The sequence below is a fragment of the Halyomorpha halys genome, unplaced genomic scaffold (genome assembly GCF_000696795.3).
Source record: "Halyomorpha halys isolate HHAL.00 unplaced genomic scaffold, Hhal_1.1 Scaffold64.1, whole genome shotgun sequence".
In the NCBI taxonomy this organism is placed as follows: Eukaryota; Metazoa; Arthropoda; class Insecta; order Hemiptera; family Pentatomidae; genus Halyomorpha; species Halyomorpha halys.
In genome coordinates this window covers 2100407-2121121 of record NW_027116348.1, presented here as the reverse complement: position 1 = coordinate 2121121, position 20715 = coordinate 2100407, and the positions used below count along the sequence as shown (strand labels likewise).

General features: G+C 29.1%; 2 protein-coding genes across 3 annotated transcripts in view; both read right to left on the bottom strand.

Moving 5' to 3' along the window:
• Positions 1–3694, bottom strand: part of LOC106692642 (pancreatic triacylglycerol lipase) — a 27002-nt gene extending 23308 nt beyond the window's left edge. The window contains exon 1 of the mRNA XM_014438697.3: positions 3605–3694. Within this exon, the coding sequence (XP_014294183.3) occupies positions 3605–3683 (79 nt within the window). The 5' untranslated portion in view covers positions 3684–3694. The remainder of the gene's footprint in view (positions 1–3604) is intronic.
• A 12581-nt stretch (positions 3695–16275) lies between these two features.
• LOC106692640 (pancreatic triacylglycerol lipase) overlaps positions 16276–20715 on the bottom strand; it is a 119672-nt gene continuing 115232 nt past the window's right edge. Inside the window, exons 9-13 of one of the 2 annotated variants that reach the window (XM_014438695.3) lie at positions 19929–19999; positions 19167–19287; positions 18356–18535; positions 17579–17699; positions 16276–17400 (exon numbers count right to left, since the gene is read on the bottom strand). In XM_014438695.3, the coding sequence (XP_014294181.1) occupies positions 16726–17400; positions 17579–17699; positions 18356–18535; positions 19167–19287; positions 19929–19999 (1168 nt within the window). In that variant the 3' untranslated portion in view covers positions 16276–16725. The remainder of the gene's footprint in view (positions 17401–17578; positions 17700–18355; positions 18536–19166; positions 19288–19928; positions 20000–20715) is intronic. The other variant, XM_014438694.2, reaches the window with a different exon arrangement.

Below are 20715 nucleotides of genomic sequence, written 5' to 3'. Positions count from 1 at the left end.
AATAAAATAGTATAATTATCTACTATTTGAGTTTTTTTTTTTTTACCTCACCCAAACCATATTCCATTCACAAATAATATTTTATATTATATACCCTTAATTAATGTTGAAACTCATATACTAATTGATTCATTGATACAAAAGAAGATAAGTAAGGAAGTATAAATAATTAGTAAACCGGAGAATGATGTGAATCAAAAGTTACTCCACATCCAGGAAAGGGAAATTAATGATGTGTTTATACGGCTTATTTCAAAAGAGATGGAAATGAGTTAACCCTTTGAACAAAGTGTGACGTCCGGGTTTTTTATGAGATGTAATGATTTTAATCACAATCAACCTTTTAAATATGTTGTGCATGTAATTTTTAACAATAAAATTATTAAATGAGAAAGTGTGCAGGAGAATTATTTTTTATTATTTTCGAACGTTTTGATTCATGTTATAATCCTTACCTGGTTTAAAAGCATCGAAAACGATAAGAAACAAATAAAAATGATTAGAAGTAGAAATATTTTTTAATTTGTTTTTTTATTGGTCTTGATGAAGGATCTACAATGTGGTTCCAAATCCTGGCAAAGATGCATCTAAACTGCAAGTTACCTGCATTTACATTTCCTGCGATCATCATTTCATTATTTAATATTAAAAAAAAAAAAATTAAACGTCCAAAGTTAAACTCCGTGAAACCCCAATTAACAAGATTCAAATTATGACACGAGTCGCACAGTTAAAAACACGACCAGGTCCATATTTTCTCAAAATAAGTGAAACATAGTTTTCCGCAGGTAGTTTCATCCTCTATGCAATATTAAATCTCTTTCGTTTTAGAAAAAAAGACTAGAAACATTTTAAAAACGCGTTCAAACATGTGGCTTCTTCACAAAAAAATGGCCAGCCACAAGTGCTTAGTATCAAACATGGATAAATCTAGGGTGACAATTATAGCAGAATAATTGGATCACGTTACCAAGAAAAATGTCACTAAACTGCTTATGTATTAAATATGTTAAATGATTACATAAAAGTAAATATACATGCCAACAACAGGTTGTCTATTATATTGTAAGAAGACAGTCCCGGTGGCAGTCAATAAAGGTATCAGAATAGTAGAACAAAACTATTTATTGTTAACCAAAGTAATTTACACGGTCAACTATCTTCTTCCAATAAGTTATCTTTTAATTCTATTTATAATGATTTTTACGGTTTTATTAATGTATACTACTGATATGAAAGAATACATAGCCACAATAATTATAAATTCATAATTTCATATTGTCTTTGATTTATGCCTCCTAAGATAGAATAAGGGTAAAATTATAGTAATTGTATTAATTTTTATTTTAACACAAACAGAGTAATAATTAATTTTAAAATTACAGTCTGAATGTGCGCAAATTCAGCACTATCGATAAAATTGATACCACAAATTACTTTGAATCAATACCAATTTTATTTATACTGCTCGGATGTTACCAGTGCGAAAACCTTGAGATTTTGCCACCAAAATAAATACTTTTGACTTTTTGCTTTGAAATCGTTCGTTGACATATTGGCTGAGCGTATTACAAATCCTAGCCCTCTTCCAGATCGCGAAACTGGTTGAAGCAGTGAAACCGGAAACTCTTTCAGCAAGCATCCGGTCGCGTTTTAAGGTGGGCGTGTTTTACCTTCTCTTTAGTACATTTCCACGATTTCTTTTTTTTCCTGGATTTATATTTTAAGATTAATAAATAAAGATTTTTTAGCCAATTCAGATTATTCTGAGTATAGATGCCTCATCAAAATAAGCATTAATCATCAATTCCATATACAACACAATTAGTAGGTATCTCGAAATAATTACAGGAAAGCAAATAAATCATGGCAATTATTCTTTTGAAAAAGAACAATTCGCTTTCCTCATGGAAATTAGCAGTTAATTACTGACCTAAATACAAGTTAATTACCAGTAAAAACAGTATTTTGTATATTTTTGACTTATGTGCCTGGAGAAACATTTAACCAATGAAGTTGTAAATTTTTTATTAAAGTGTTTGACATTTTATATTCTTTTATCCTATTAATATTATTTTCAAAGATTTACACATTGCGTGTGTTGGGCAATTTCATTCTATTAAAGCGTGATATGTCGGTTGGAGAGAAATGCAGAGAAAGCTTCAACATTATCATATTGCACAAATAGAGATCATAGCTTCTTAACAATATCTCACGACCCAGATTATATTGTTTTAGATGATTAAGAATATAATTAAAACATTTATTGTGACAAAGTAACTGCTGGATAGAATTTTTTTTGTATAATACTTATAATTATTTGAATGTATGTAATCATTCTTCATGGTCATGTTCGTACATGGATACTTTTTTAAAGAGATCCTCAGGTTCAAAAATTAGAAGTGAAAAATTTGTTTATTTTCGAATTTAAGAATATTATGGTTCCAGAAATACAAAAGTTCTAAAAAAAAAAAAAAAAAAAAAAAGGAGAAGCTTATAATATGAGATGGTAGTGCAAGCAAAATTAATTTTCATTATAAAAAAAAATCATCTTTTTTCCTTATCTTTTATTCATGTAAATTACTATTTACAGTAATTACGGTTTATTTAGATCAAATGAACATCTAATAACTGTTTTATAAAATTACATAATTTCTTAATAGGTTTCACCGACAAAAAAAAAAAAAACTTCCAGAATAACTGTCTATATGACAAGAAGGAAGGTTTTGTGTTTTTTTAAAAGTTAAATTCCTCTTTCATTGAGAATAAACTTCAAGAGTGGATGATTTGTTCAAGAATTGGCCAAATAACAATAGTGAAACAACAATAAAAAAAAATCCCAAAAGTCACAGTTTTTATTACTTATGGAAAAACATTATTTGACTTCTTCTATTCTCTTCAGGATATGCATTTCATTATTTGAAGCGTTTCGTATAAGTAAAGAAGAACTAGGAAAGGAGAAAAAAATTCCAAAGTTGATATAAAAAAAATGTTATCATCAAGGCTATAATTTTTCTTTGAATTTTTCTTAAAAATTACTTTTCAGTAGATTAGGAACACAACGGAGCCAACTTTATCTCTTATAGGTCCTCTAAAATGTGTGTAAAAAGCAGCATTGTCTAAAACCAGCTCACGCCTGTACTTATTGGTCCTCTTAAATCTACATAAACTGCGGTAACATAAATTTCGGAAATTATGGTAAAAATTATAGAAAACGTATTTTTGAAAGTTAAAAAAAAAAGTTTTCTTTAAAAATAATTTTTATTCTTAAATCGTAATAAACATGAAACCTGCTTTTGTTTAACAAGAAGTTGAGGACGGGTATAGTTAGGTCGGAACATCGTTTTATTATTCAAATTCTGGCCCCTAGGTCTCCTTCTAAATTTTCTGTATTACTTGATTAGTGAACTTTTTAATCAAATTATATAGGTTGTGCATTATCTTGCTATTCAAGATGCCGAAAACGAAAAAGGTTTTAGAAACGTAATTCACAACATTAGTTAAAACATTCTAAATAAAACAGTTTATGTATATTTGAATGTGGATATCTATATTTAAAATTCATGAACCTATGGTAAATATTCCGTGAATGCACTGTACTCACCTCCCAACCTGAGACCGGGTCTTTGGGCCTCCAGAAGGTCGGCGAAGAGCAGAAGAGGCAGCAGACACGAGAGCCACATGGATGCTACGGCCGGACTGTGACGCCTTGCATAACGCAGCTTTCTCTGGCCCCTCCCCCCATTCACTGTAAACATTCCCTTTCGTAATTTACGAGTGTAATGACATAAACAGTAAATGATCTGTTTCCTTTTCAGAGGCGGGCAGTCGGATGCCGATCCGCAAGCTGTATAAACTAAGAAGTAGCCCCAAGTCGTCGGAGACGTTCAAGATGATGGGGATTCCTTGATGACGTATGCTGCTCGGAATGATAAAAACTGGACCCATTGATGATCCATGATTATAAACTATTCATCCATCTTGATATATTTAATTTTTTTTTTCTATATATCAATTAACTTGATTGTTTTGGAAATGCACAAAAGGTGGCTTAAAGGTGCTAGTTAAATGCTTCAATACAAACAAATATGTAGTACGAAATTATCAAAGCTTATTTTCAAAACAGGTGTGACAAATGCTACATAATTATGACCGAAATAGCTGATAGGGACAAATTTTATTGTAAATGAGAAGATGGTTAGGGGTGTGGTCTGAAGAACACAAAAAAATACTTATTAGTGCCAACGTTTTGGCACAAAAGCACCCAACTAGATAAAAAAGAGATAATTGGGTTACTTAAAAGTGCATTCTGGGGCTCTTTAATAATGTTATATACCATCTAAAAAGGAGCACGATGGTAAAGTTTTAAGGTACCATACTACTAACTCCAGGGACCCAGATTCAAATCCGGTTGTGGTAGATAATTGTTTTCTGTTATACTGCCGTGAGTCAACCCTGTAGCCTCATAAAGAGGGCCCCCAGCCTTCCTTAATGGAGTAAAAATCTGGCGGTTGAGCGTGATCTTGGAAATAATCACCTCCCTGTATTAACCGTTGGTCTAAAAACAGTGCTTCCTTACAAAGTACTAAAACCCATGACCTTTCATGGGTCATAGATCACATTATTGTTATTATTATTATTTACCAGTTAAGACCTTTCAGCTAACACTAAAACAGTAGTTAAGAGTTTTTAACAATAATTCCTCATAAAATATGTGCTGCCAAACCCTTGCTGGGAGCCATCTGTTGGGAACTATTGTTTTAACGGGAAGACTAAACTGAAGTATAGATTAAAAAAAAAGTATGCAGCAGAGTTATATCTCTAAACTTGTATTTTTCATATTCTTTTAATTAAATAATATGGAAATTAATTCGATTCCTTAACTAACGATTAAAAACTGTGAGAAAATAATAGGTGAGTGAAGAAAAAAGTTAAACTACACATGTTCTTCTCTAAAATGAACTCAATTCAAACACAAATTTTAAATTTTCTGGCCAACCGCCAACAACTGCAGGAAAAATGGCAGGGGGAGGAAAAAATTAAGAAACTCAAAAGTCGAATCATTCGCATACAATTTTTCAATCCTTCATCTCAATTTCAGAGGCTCAGTGGGTACGTAAACAATAAAAAAAAACTCATTTTGTTATTAAAGTAAATGAAAATATATGCCTAAATATAAGTCTAACGAAGTGTGGAAATTGAGGGCATTAAAATAATTTATTTGTATGTATTAGATTTGATACTATTCAAATTACTGTCTTCTTAAGCTTAGTTTTCGAGGAGGAAAGAAGTATAGTAGCAGTCCAACTATAGAAAATGTTTGAGAACTGCATTTTATGAGAACAAACTCCACAATTGTTTATTATTTTTTTGACCCTTTCCTCTGTAATTTTAGACCAACTAGTTTATTTTGGGGAAAAGGCCAAAAAAAACAACGTATTTATGGAGACGTTGTTAGGAATGAAGAAATTAATGATGCAGAAAAGCTTGTAGATTTTGAATACTTAACAAGATGAATAGAAACAAAGTATACTTTTTTTTAATGTAAATAAAAATAAACAATTTTTTCAAATTCATGTATTCAATATGATATAATTATCGCCTCGCTAGTGTTATACAAACTGAAATTTTTATTATTATTAGAAGGCACCATAAATCTTATTTATGAAGAAGTTGGAAAAAACTAATGGCGCTAGTAGTTCACCAGGTGTAAGTGCATAGATTGTTAATAGGGAAAACAAGTATAGAGAACACCACGTATACGTTCTAGTTGGAACAGAAGGACTCAGTTAAAAATATATATTCTATATACAAAATATATATTTATATAAAAATTTATTTTTTATTCTACTTACATGTTATGTTTTTATATTAATATTTTGGTTGGGAAAATACCATTTGTTCTTTGTAAAACCATAAACATTACTTATCAGGATACATGATTTGTTTTTTTGGTGTTCTAAATAAAAATCTACAAAATTTTCTGTAATTGCACATATATTCAAAATTATATAATTATCGCCTCACTAGTGTCATACAAATTGGCATTATTATGATATTTTTGTAGCTTTGGTTCTAATAAATTCTATAATTGACAATTAATGTATTTTTTATTATCAATATTATTATTGATAGATTGAATTTGCGAAGACTGGTATATATACGTTTTTTAATTTGAAGGTTCTAGGCAGTTCCGTTCGGAAGTTTACGCTAATGACCTATTTTTCTAATTTCCTTTCACTGTGCAGAGAACATATTGGTTTTTTTAATTCAGTTTTTTGATTTCACATATCATTTTAACCTACAACCTCAAATTTTGAGGGGAATTTAAAAATTGTTTTCTTGTTCAATTACAAATGCTCATTATTATAAGTAATTAATCAAAAAGCAGAGGCGTAGTTTCAGATTAGCTTTATCGACAGAAATAATTTCGTAATTCTTAACTTAATAAATTCTTAAATAACTTTGGGAAAACGTTCAATAAAAAAGATTCCTTTTTAAATCACATAAATACTTAAAATGCGTGGTGATGTTTGGATTTTAACTATTTTTACGGTAGAGACTAATGGACTAGAGTATTATTTCTATTACGTATTTATTTAAAGTTGTTCTCGTATCGAATCGCAGATGGTATCTGCACTCCAAGTCGGAGAAAATATTAATTATTTGTATCAGCGAATGAGGCTGGATCAACTTTTGGAATAATAAAAATGTCAATTTTGTGTAATATATATATAATTATGATGCATTCATCTTGTCTACTTATACATAAGATGACTAATTCATGAAGTTTTGTTTCGAAACTTCACCATCGACTTTTAAAGGTGGTTTCATAATCAGTAATCCCCTTGAATTGAACAAAAAAAAAGATAAAAATATCCGTGGAAATGACTTTGGTTGAATGCATTAATAATTCTTAATTACATAAGTTTTAACTGTGACCAACGCACTTAACCTCTCTGAGAACTTAGTTATAGGGTTTCATTTCAGATAAGTTAACTCATAGAAGTGAAACTACGTTTATTTTCAGAACTATGACAACTAGTTGAAATGTTTTTTATTTATTTTATCTGCAAAACATAAATTTAGTCTTAGCGTTGAAAATTATTTCAGCACGGTGAAATGTAAATTTCATATATCAGTTGGTATAAAAAAAAAAAAAAAATTATATATAAAATGGAGTTAAGCGTTTTCAGAGTCATTGATAATGAATATTCCACCGAAAGTATGAAAAGAAATCTATCCAGTGCATGAAAAGAGCTTTAACCTTTTAAAATCCAGGTAAATTAACTCAAGCTCTATTTTAATAAATCGATTCAGAAAGATTTTCTCATATCATTTGGCACGCCTCTGATTTTTTATTTATTACTTAATGTAATGAACGGTGGTAATCTACCAAAAAAGCAATCTTCAAATCATCCTCAAAATTTGATTTTTGGGCTAAAATCATACGTAAAAATCAAAAATTGATTTTAAAAAAAAAATGTCCCCTGCACAGTGAAATGAAAATGAGTAAAATTGGTCATTAGTGTATAACTTTCAAACGGAATGGTATAGAACCTTCAAATTTAATAACGTACATATACCAGTATTTCTTTCATAAATTCAACCTATTAATAATAATATTGATAATAAAAAATAAATTAATTGTTAGTTTTAGAATTTATTAGAACCAAAAGCAACAAAGATATAATAATGATAATAATAATAATGTCGATTTTAATAACACTAGTGAGGCGATAATTATATAATTTTGAATATATGTGTATGTTTCTTCTTATTTACAACAAAACATTTATCCTAATATGATCTCTTTATTGTTTGACAAAGAACAAATTTTATTTTCCCAACCAAAATATTAATACAAAAATAAAATGCAATAGCAATTGCATTTTTATGCAATAACAATTGCAAAGAAAAAGTATATAAAGTACTGAGAAAAAAAGTTAGGTAAAAAAAAAAAAATAAATCTGACTTTATACTAACAACACTACTAGTTGTTACATAAAGATCGTTTGTAGGCAGAATACAATTAAATCTTGTGTCCAAATATTTTTTTTTTATAATATATTAAATTAGTTTATTTATTTTCCATTAAAACCAAAGCATTTTTTACAATAAGAGATTATTTTTCTATAAAATGGACGAATATAAAAGTATTCAAATGGTTATTCGAATTGTTTTGCCCGAATAACTGATTATTCGTGTAAAATAATGCCGAATAAAAAAGAAATCGGATGGTTAATCATATGTTTTGCCCGAATAATTGATTATTAGTGTAAAATAATGACGAATGAAAAAGTATTTGGATGGTTAATCATATACTTTTGTACGAATAATTGATTATTATTCGAGTAGAAAATTCACGAATAAAAAAGTATTCGTCTCTCGTCATTCGAATAATATCTGCCCAACTCTGTAATGTAGGATAATTTTCTAGGGCTATTAGAGTTGTTATAGATAAACTGCAATCTACAGTACAATTATATATTTCAAGCACAAAATAAATAGAAATTTTCTTTGTCTGATGTGCCCCTATTCAAGCAAAGCAGCAATATGTTTTTTATCTTAAAAAACACGGTCAGAAATTTCTCGGAAATAATTTATACAACCACAACCTGAATTTCCATCAATATAATAATACTAAGCTTTTCTTCCCTCATATTATAAATTTGCTATAAATTATACTACCCTCGATTTAAAAACATTACTTCTTTGGACGGGAAAGAATTTCGTTTCCTCTAATTTATAACATTAGTTCATGATCTGAGGCAAATAAATTACACGATAAAATTGCATTGTATTTGTCCTACATTGTACCAAAAGGCAATATATCTAGTCAGCGGATTGCTAATCTATAGCTGAATTGTTATACATTATTACATAGTCTTTTGTATATAAAAGTGATTCTACCCCTCCTACGTAAAGAATATGGAAATTCCATTTTTTAGAATAATTTCATATCATAACCTCGCTGTTTTTTTCCAAAATAAATAAGATTTAAAAGAGATTTTGAGTTAAAATAATATAATGTATTTTAAAATTATTTTATCCCATTTGCAGGATAAAAACCAAAACTTGAAATGTTTCTGGTTCAAATCTTGCTTGACTACGGCCAATTTTCTCTATTTTCTTGGTAGATTTTTCTTTACAGACTTCATTAACTGTGATTTGAACTCTACGTAACGGTAGGATTCTGGTATCCATTGTTCTTAGTTACAAAACATAAGGAAGTCATATCAAATGATGAATAAAAAAAGAAATCGGATGGTTAAGCATATGATTTGTTGGAATAACTTTTTTACTTATAACTTTTTTTTATATTTATATACCACCAACAATTTCTGGACCCACTGCCCACACCTTTCCTTCTCGTTCAGAACCATCATTAATACCAGTGAGGAATAAACAAGATAATTTTCTTGGTCTCAGAAAGGACATATGTGAAGTTGGCAATTTATTTTTCCCTAAATTCAAATATATCAGTTTTTCTACTACGAGATTTTTATGATTCCGTACAATTTAGTACTTTCTATACTTAACTAAACAATAGTTTAATATTCCAAATTTTATAGAAAGTAAGCAATGATAATTTTGTGCTACATCTCGCACATGAAGCTTCCCTCTTGATGGTTCTTCGATAATCGACCAGTATATTAGGATCCCATTTGTCCCGAAACCTCTTTTCCATAACTGAAGTCTGCTGATGAAAGTTTTACCCGTCCTCATGGGTCATTTAGGAGTAAAATTTGAGAGGAAAAAATCTGGGTAAGAGTGCCGGATATATATTTTAAAGCCATACTCATTACAACCAAAATAGTTATAAAATGTATTAAATTAACATTTTTAAATACATTCAAGACTGTTTTTTTCAGTGGATTCAATAGATCCTCAAACTTTTAATTATGAATTAATGATAGTGATCGTATTTTTTGACACAAAAATATCTTTTTTTTTTATTTTTGCTAATTTTGGAAACTTATGTTTTAGGTACATGAAACCAAGACTTTCATGTAATCAAATGGCTTTGATTATTTTTTTCATTAATGCTAGTCTGATATATAGGGAGCATAGGTTTAAATACAATAGGGCATGTAAATACCTCGGAGAAGCGGACGTCGGGAAACGTGGAAGGCTTAAAAAAAAATTAAGCAATTAAAAAATTCATAGGTGATGCCTCTCACCGACCTTTTTAGAATTAACGGAATAATTACTCCATCGAAAAACGTTCAAGTTATTCCAGAAGACCCCTCATCTCCGGATTTCTTTTAGTAGTTTTCATAAATAACGGACATATCACAACAACATGATAAGTATTTCACCGTAACCTTAAAGTACCACCGGTATAAAAAGGTAATACTCGATTTGATTAATGTAACCATACGTGATGCAATCATTAATTTAATGTTTTTTTCTGTTTTAGAGGGATAGGAAAAAAAAATTCAAGGTATTCTCTCAAACGAGTATTTTTTGGCTTATATGAGATTTCTTTCTTCTCTGTGGTCACCTCTCTCTCCTCTACCTTTTATTCCTTCTTAAGCTCCGGCGGCTAGCTACCATCCGGGCATACATACCTCCTTTGTCTCTGTCGGAATAGTACCCGGCAGGACAAAGGCACCTTCCAGCTACCCTTCAGTTCTGGATTCCTCCCTCGTGTCTATCGGAATGGTACCGGTAGGACGAGGTTACCATCCACCGAGAAATAACGGGTGTCACCCGTTAGTCTCATCCGTTCTAGTCATCTACCTTGTCAACTACCTTACCTTTCCTAACTGAATACGCATTGTCGAGGCCTTCTGGACAAGCAGAATAGTCAAGAAAATAAGCCACCTCAACAGGTCGTTTCCCAAATGTAGAATGAATTGATGTGTCTTTAATTATCACTAATTCCAACGGAGAACTTTCTTTTTGGCATTAAAAAGAGGGTTAAGATATATGATGAACAAGATCGTCTAAGTCCATCTAACATTAATGAATATGGGTGACTCTCAAGAGAAGAGTAAATTTTGTGAAATTGATGAATCTAAATAACAGCTATATGGAGATGACATGAAAAAAAAATATGTCATTATGCCCTATCCCTTCTCTGTTATTATGTATATACATTAGATTTTCTGAGAAACTTATGATTGATGTTTTGGAATTTTAAATTAGGCATGTTAAACATGAAAAAAGTCAGAAACGTGGATGTAACCAGAGAAGAACTTCATTATTTAATCTACCAAACGACCAAAAAAGATGGAAGGAGAGGGAAAATCTCACTTTCAACACCTCAATCAACTGTTTGTAATTTTTCTATAAGTAATTAGGATTCACTATTGCACTTCACCAAATGTTGACCTATGTAAAAAATGTCCATTTAATCCTTTTAAAAAGACATGTCCAGGAGACAAGTGATCTAAGAGAGAAACATCAGGGAGGTGTTGATAAGGTAGGTGGACAAAATATGGCCTAGTGCTGAAAAATAATACAAAGATGGGATTACTGGAAAATAAAACAGATTTAGTATCTGTTTCTATACGTAAACAAGACATCTTAAGGATAGGAATTTACGGAACAACGGGTTATGCAATTCACTAGAGTAGTTTTTAGGTCAAAAGGTTCACGTCGTTGATATTTTTTAGTTAAGTTCTCATATTTCTTGTGGATGATATTTGTGCTATCTAAGAACCTGTTGATGATTTTGATAGCTAAGGAACTTCACTTTCAGGATATTACTTGGATTTTATAAGATTGTTTTTAAGGAAGTGGGTGTACGTCTGTAAAAACAGGGGTTACCTTAATATGGCCTATCGATTCCTTGGAAGGCTATATAATAATACCTTTTGTTTCCTGTTGTTTTCGAGAATATTTTTCATCATAACAATGCTGTTTTGTTACTAATTAGTACTACAAGAAGTTTTGGCAAAAAACGAATGCAGTAACGTTCACATAATAGCTCACGAACATGGTGAAATTATGGCTACCTCCTCCCCTCTCCCCAATAATCTGGGGATAAATCTTTAAAGGACAATGGATCCAATCTGATTAAGACTTTTGCATGTCTTTTGGTACAAGGATAATCATGACCCAGATGAGGTTAGTGACTACCGTGATGCATAGATTGAACAGTTTGCGGGTTACAAAACTTAGGTTCTGACACTAAATTATCAGCTAAGAATTAGAATAACAGCTGGTTTTGTTTTATTAGCCAAGAGGATATTCAGATATGTAAGATATGGTAATGTGTTGCATGTGTCAAACTTATACCCACCAATTGAGTGGTCGGTATCACAGCTGACTTGACTGGGTCTGTGTGTGTCCAGAATGTGGAGAGTAATCTCTTAAATTTATTCCTATGGTATCAATACCTTCTGCAATAATTTTTTTTTATGATTTGAATCGTCTTCAAATTTAATTTGGACTTTTCTGTGTTAAAAAACAAAGTTGAGAGCGTATTTTTTTTTTTTTTCGATCCCTCTAAAAACCATAAAAACATTAAATTAATAAGTTGCATTACGTATGGTTACATAATTCAGATTGGATATTATCTTTTTTTACCATTGGTACTTGAAGGTATATGGTGAAATACTTATCTAGTGTTTTGATGTGTTTGTTCCATGGGAATAGGACTAGAAAATATTTGGAAGTGAAGATTAAACAGATAGTATAAAATAAAACAATCAATAGATATAGATGAAAGATAATAGTAAATAATAAAAAGCAGTGAGATGTCGAAAAATAGTAGGGAAGGGGTAGAGGGTGCAAGAGAAGAAAGGAGTTAAAGGGTTTTTGGAGCCTTTTCTGCCCACCCACCTCACAGCAAGGGGGATGGGATGACTGATCATGACTGAATATGTCATATTTGGGAACCCTTGTCTTAATATGGCCTATAGATAATGATTTGGAGGATTGCCCAAAATTCCTACTAAATTTATTTCCTTATTTTATTTTGAACGTAGATAGATTACCTGAGCTGTAAGAAAAATTTCAGGCCAAATGAATGCATATTGAATGAGCTACAGCTGTTCAAACCTTATAGTACAAGAGCCCAAGAGGAGAAAAAAAACCAGTTATTTCACCCCAATTTTTGATTAATTGAAAATTAGGTATAATTACTAGTCAAAATTGAAGAGTCTGTCAAGTAAAGGTGGGAGAAATAAAAAATGGTGGCTGTTAAAAATAATTCATTTTCAATTCGGAGCTCTTTACAACTATCTTGTATATCTTTACAACTACCAACAATTTTGGTATAGACTGGTAATAGAAGGTAAATTATCACAAATTTGGAATAGAAGATCTAAGAGAGCATCATTTAAAGTAGAGTAAATTTGCTAAAATGTAAGCCCTAATAAAGCTATTTACGTTCAATAGTTCTCGAGATATAGCTTTTTAAAAAGCAATATATATAAAAATGTTGTAAGAAACGTATTGAAATATCAGTAATTAGTTAATTTATTTTGAGAAATCTATATCTAAGAAACTATGTGACATACAGATGTCTATTAGCACTCTAATTAAAGCTAGTTTAATAAGCTATAAAGTAGTTCATGACGTTTATTTTTGTAGGAGTAGTAATTTTCATGAAATTTACTAAAATAAATTGATTTATAGTTGTTCGGACAAATTTTAATTTGCAAAATTTATATTCATATGTGAATAAAATAAAAACTACTACTACCTCTACAAAGTTAAGTGTCATAAACTACTTTATACTAAGTTTAATTTCTTTTATTTTGAGTGTTGGCAGACATATGTGCGTCTTATGGGTCTAGAGATATATTTTTTCAAAAATCCAACATTTTATACGAACAACTAGAAATTAAAATTTTCTGAGTTTATTTCGTCAAATATCATAAAAACTACTAATCCTACAAAGCAAAACATTATTGACTATTTTATAGTAAATTTAACTAGCTTTAATTTGAGTGCAGACAGACATTTGTACGTCCAGTGGTTTCTGAAATAAAGTTTTTCATAAATCAAGCTTATTATCCGAACAACTATAAATCAATTTATTTTAGCAAATATCATGAAAACTACTATTCCTAGGAAGGTAAAGATCATAAACTACTTTATAGTACATTAATCTAACTTTAATTTGATTGCTAATAGACATCTGTATGTTACATAGTTCCTGAGATATAGATTTCTCAAAATAAATTAACCAACTACTGATATTTCAACACTTAACATTTTTCTGAAATGTTGATTTTTTAAAAGGCTATATCTTGCTAACTATTGCACGTAAATAGCTCTATTAGGGCTAACATTTCAGCAAATGTACTCTTCTATAAATAATGTTCTTTTAAATTTTCTAATGTTGTTGGTAGTTTTTAAGATTAGAGCTCCGAATGAAAAATTAAGGTTTTGGAACAGCCGCCATTTTTTGTTCCCCCTACCAATACTTGGCAGACTCATCAGTTTTAACTAGTAATTATACATAGTTTTCATTAAAGTAATCAAAAATTGGGGTGAGATAACTGCCTTTTTTCTTCCCAGCTCTTGTACTATTAGGTAGGACATATTTCTTCCACTTAACTTATGATTTATGCCTGAATCACCTGCCATCTTCTGACCAGTGATGCTGGCAGCACCATATTTTTATTTTTATTAAGTAGCTTTATGTTGGTTATTTTTTAAATTGTATGCCTAAATATCTATTTATATATGTTTAATATATTTTGATGTGAATAAATAATTTGCTCTGCCTGCAATCTGGAAGGCTACACTTTAGTTCACTTAAAATAAATATTGCTAAAAACCAAGAACTTAGTATTTTAACTTACTTAATTTTTAACAGAGGATGATTATATGATAATATAATTAAGATTAACAAAAAAGGATAAGTGTACTAACACAAGGTAGTTTTATGATAAATATTTTTGTGTTTGGCTACCAGGCTATTGTTAATAAAAACTATGAGAATAATGTTGGATAAAAAAATTAATATATAATGATATTTTGGTTAATAAGATAGATAATGTATAATATGTATATGGTGATTTCGATTATAATATGTTTTTGTTAAAAAAAAATTGTTATATTGATAAAAATGATTTATTTGGAATAATATTGAAATTGTTGATAATATTATATTGGGTTAAGATAATGATTTTAAAATTCATGTTGAGTCCTAAAAAAACATCAAATTGATAATAAAAGGATGGTAGAAGTTTTTAGATTATTTTTACTTCCTGATAATTGTCATATATAGAAATATAATCCTGACAAAGCAAACCAAGACAAAACTGATTATTTTTAACAATAATCAAATAAAATAATTGAGTGAAGTAGATCATTTCATCAGTTTTATAGGACTATGATTAGGGATTTTCTCCTATCAAAATGCTAATTTTGAAATTTAGTTTTAAAAAAATTCTTGATCACTAAAACCAAGTATAGATGTTCAAAATATATCATGAAATTCAATAATAGAGGAAAATACTTAATATAAAAAGAAAAGAAAATTTTATTCTAGTAGTGCAGCAAAATAAATAAAAAATATATGTATATTTTTTCAAATATGCTTAAAATAACATCTTATGACATTTTCCAAAACATTAATTTTTGGTTTATTGTAAATTTTGGGGTAAAATTGAGATAGTACAATATACATTAAAAAACAAAGTACATTATTCAGTCACTAATCACAATAAAAATAAAAATGGCAATTGAAAATATAAAAGAACTTAAGTATTATAATTTTTAAATAGAAACAAATTTTTTGATTGAATAAATTAATTTTATAATGCTATAATTGGTCATATAGAATGTACAATTAGACCTCAATTACTTATTCAATGTTCTAGGCTTATCACAGTTCAAGATAAAGTCCTCATAAAATACATGTTAATGTAAAAATAAAACTAATTTTCATTCAATTAAAAATAACAACAAAGTAGTTTAAAATACACGTGTTGCAGCTTGTAGAGTAGAAAATAAAAAAACAGTTTCATTTGTATAAAGAATCATATAAAAGGATATAGTTTATTGTTATTCAAAATTATAATGGATTATTATCGAACAATAATATTTTAATTTTGGTAATAACTAGTCCCATGATTTCTAAAATTCAAATAATAGGAATATAAAATAAATAAATAAATAGAAACATAACATTTAAAGCCAACCCCTTTGAAATATTTTTGTATACTTCCATATTAAAATAATACAAATGTATTTTGTCAGGTACAGTTAGTTTTTGATACAAAATCATACATTATTTATTGTATCACTTTCAAATTTAAGAGATAAATTTAAAAAATGAAAAATATAAAAAAAAAAAATCAGTGTACATGAACTATTCCTTTTTTTTAAATATTAAAGTACAAATAGCTTAACACTATGAGTTTATTCTAATTTTTTATTTACAGTTATATAATATTGTCTTTAAAAAAAATATATTTATATTTACTTAATGGTTAACTATGTACAAACAACAAATAGTCCTACTAGGACTCTATACAATATTTATTCCTTTTTTGTTCCAGTTATGTCAAATAAGCAGTTTAGTAATGGGGGAAAATTCCATCAAGGATCATATAATGATTCTTAGAAATAATTCTGTGGGCAGCTTCATTAAAAAATTAAAATAGAAAGAGAAAAGGTAACTGTACAAAAAAATAAATAAAAATGTGATGGAAGAGTTTGTTTATATAATATAAATAATTCCAGATTGAATGAAACATAAAATTTATAAAGTCATTTTTATTCAACCAAATGTATAAAGCTTTAAAATTCTAATCATTCATCTGAATTTTCCACAATATCAACTGGTTCAACTAAGCTTCTTGGGCTATCACCAAGTTTTTCATATAATATTGGGCTCAGCCTGCTATCAGTTATTGGTATGTACTTCTTGATAACAGGCTGAGGTCCTTGCCCACTCTCTCTTTTTGGTGACCAAAAGAGAGTAAGTCTCCTGGGAACACGTTCAGGTGAAACTGGTGAAAACGCTGCTCTAGCATATTTTTCAGCTTGCTCCAAAAATGAAATTAGTCTCTGAGGAAAAAGCTGAATTGTTAAGCTGCGTAGACTAGATTCGTTTGTACTTTTATCAAAGTCCATCTTTTTAGATCTTTTATGTGGTACTTCCCAATGTACCCAAGACTCTGTGGCACCCATGGGTGGTGGACTCAAATCAATAGGATCAACTTCTTTAACTTTTGGTGTTGTTGGGCCAAGGATTGGTTCAATGATTTCTGTTGAATTATCTGTAGTAGTTGTAATTACTTCTGTGGTGGTTTCAGTTGTTTTGTTCTCCTTTAATGAACGTCCATACTCACTTGATTCTAATTTGTTGTCATTTTCTGCTTCCCACAATTTGTACACCCTGTCAGTTAGATTAGCTTCAAGAATTTCATCTCCTAAGTAAACTACTTGGGTAGGAACGTAAGTAGTTGAATTTCGTCTCGCTTTCTGTAAAAATAAAAAAAAAAAACACTAAGAAAGACAGACAACAAATAATGATAAATATTTACAATAAAAATCCTTTAAATTATATTATGATAATAGTGCATAAATGAATTTTGAATAATATATTTAATAAAATATTATTTATTTATGTAAATTACCAATTAATTTAATGAATACTTACATTTAATGTACTATTTCCAATAGAAACATCTGTAATATTATCTGCACAAGACCCAGGCATTAATGGAAGAACTACTTCAATGCCAGATTCTAATATAAGTCCTTTTTGACAGATAGATAATCTAAAAAGAGAAAATGGGTAGAAATAACTTTGATTAAGTTATAATAGGTGCTTTGATATATTTTTAAAACATGAAATTTATATTCTGCATGATTTTTTATTCTTTTTTTTTTTAACATCTTGACATTATCAATCAACAATTTTGGTATATTGTATAATTGAAAAAGAGCAAAAGAAACTTTTTTTAAATTTAACTTCTTATTTTACATTCCTAATTACTGCCCAAAAAGATGCACTCATTGATGTTAGAAACCAAATTGTCTCTATTAATATTGTATTTATTGAGAGCTCTAGAAGAGTAATTATCATTACATGAACATTTCAGAGGGTCGCAGTATTTATCTACCTTGGAACACAGTTGACTAAATGAACAGTACTTCAGTTTCACCAAAAGAAACTTTTTAAATCAAATAAGAAACATCAAATTCTTTAACTAAGGAATATGAAGTTTGATTATGAAATTTTTAATACTCTGGAAAATAAAAGGGAAAGGGAGGGGCGGTGGTACATGTCCACTGAGACACCCATTATTTTATTATGAAGAATACAATCAAATATCTTTAACATGGATTAGTCAATATCTTGTCTTTCAAAACTGAAACATATTTTCAAGCTTTTAAATAAACAAATTATTAATAGTACAGTAAAAATTCTTACTTATTGCCAAAGCTGTCAGTGAGAGTAATATTATCAATGCTCCATTTGGCCAATCCAGATGATATCCATCCAGAATATGCTGTGTACAGAAGACCAATGTGATTGAATTCTTGAAGTGCTGGATGAGGGACAATTATTTTTGAAAGTGAACCACCAACAACCAATTCTTCATCATCTTTCCTATGGACAACATACAGATGTTACTTTTTTCTAAAAAGTTCTATATAAATGTTTATAGTGTTAAACAAACAAAATCTAAATTATAATGAAATATGAAAATTGTTATATGATGTGTTTTGTTATAAAAAATGTCTCATTATAGTATATTATATCAAGGAGTAATATCCTGTAATGAGACATTATGTATGATTTTAATTTTTTTGCATAAATAACAGGCTATTTCATTTCATTTCATATCAAGAAGTACAGTGAAGTATCAGTAATTCATTCTAAAGATTACAAAGACTGGAGGAGATTAATTTGAATTTAAAAAAAAAAGGTAAAAAATGTATGTATGCAGTATGTATCTTACAAAATTTTAATCAAAAATGTTTTTAAAAAGCTTACATTTAGATGATAAATCCAAGTATATAATGACATACACGTTACAGGTTTATATTAAAAAGAAGGTAAAAGAAGAACAAAAAAAAATTAAATTATTTATTTATCCAATTTAAAATAACCATTTGTACAATTTTATGGCTATAATAGAATCAAAAATAACATGTAATTTTATTTTATTATTATTTTTTTTTAGAAAATTCCTTTTAAAACAGAATTTTTTTCACTTGATTTCATTAAAAATACTTACTGTGTTAAAGTGAATGTTTCATTTATTTGAGCGTCTGCCACTATAGTTAGCTCAATTTTTCCGTAACTTACTACAGGTGTTTCACTAGGGGTGCTTTCTACACGAACCAGATATTGATGGGCTAAAATAATAATACTGAACATTTATCAAAATATTATGTAAAAATACAATTTCTTATTATACTTGTGGAGTATAAAATCTAAAATAATGAAAATGACTATTAATGAGTTTCCAAATTTAAATTCACTTTTTCATTTTTTGTATCTCCATCCTCAAATGGGATACAAATCAGAAAATTCAGTTTTCATTAGTTTTGAATGCAAGAATATCCAGCACACCTATTATTTATGTAATGTTCTCATTTAACTAGTTCTTTTTTAGTAAAACCATATAAGAACCAGTGTGTCACACTACACAGGCAACACACTCCAGAAGGTTATTTTTTTTTAAAAGTTTACAAAAATGGAAAGATGCTCTTTCAGCTTGAGCCAATTCCAATATTTGATCAAATATCGAATATTAAATTTTAAAAATATCAAAGGTTGTTATTTTGATAAATTACTTGGTTAACAAACAAAAAGTAGGTTATTTCTGAAATTCCACTTTTACCAAATGGTTCATTATTTCATTAATAATACTACTACAATAAAACTAAAATATTTTTGAAAGCAAATTAATGATAAAAAAAAAGTATAAAACTCAAGAAACTAGATAACAATAATTTTTCAGAACCTAACTAATCAACCATATTTCATGCCCTACCACAAAATGGTTCTTCATCTCTTGTAACCAAGTAAAGTGTACCTCTTGCCTGGGTTTCATCAGCATAATACCTAAAACAAAATTGATTAACTTATTTGTAATCTCATTACTGATCTATTTAATGTCTATGGAAATATCTTAAATCTATTTTCAGAAAATAAAACAATACCAGCAATGATGACGTTTTCAATGATAACAATAATAATAATAAAAAATAAATAAAGGCAAAACAAACCCAAATAGATGCCAATACTACCAATCGTACACATTTAACAAATGCCTTCAAATTCAAATCTACCAGATCAGTTTTGATACAATCCTACCCCCAAGGTTTGGTCTATATTCTGACTAGATCTGTAGTGTAACTTCTTTGGTATTGCCTAATCAATCAAAATATTGTATAGCTTCTGGCGACAAATAGAATCGTAAGCCTTTTTGAAATTTATGGAAAGCCGATGAACTAGGGAATTATTTTTATAGACCTTATTTTTAAAGGCCTGGAAGAAAATTTGATTTCGCTAGGATTATTGAAGATTTTTAACTTAACAGCTTATCTTTATTTACACATATGAAGACAGTCTTTATCAAACCAGGGTTTGATTCTACCTAGTGATGGGATTTTGGGTTAATTATACAATTTTGCCATCTATGATGTAAAGGACATGATCAATTTGATTTTGGGTTTGTGAACATGGAGGTGTCCTTGTATATTTGTGAATACCCTGATTACAGCAATAGTCAAATAAATCTCTCTTGGCCACTTATTGACCACAAGATCATTGGCGGA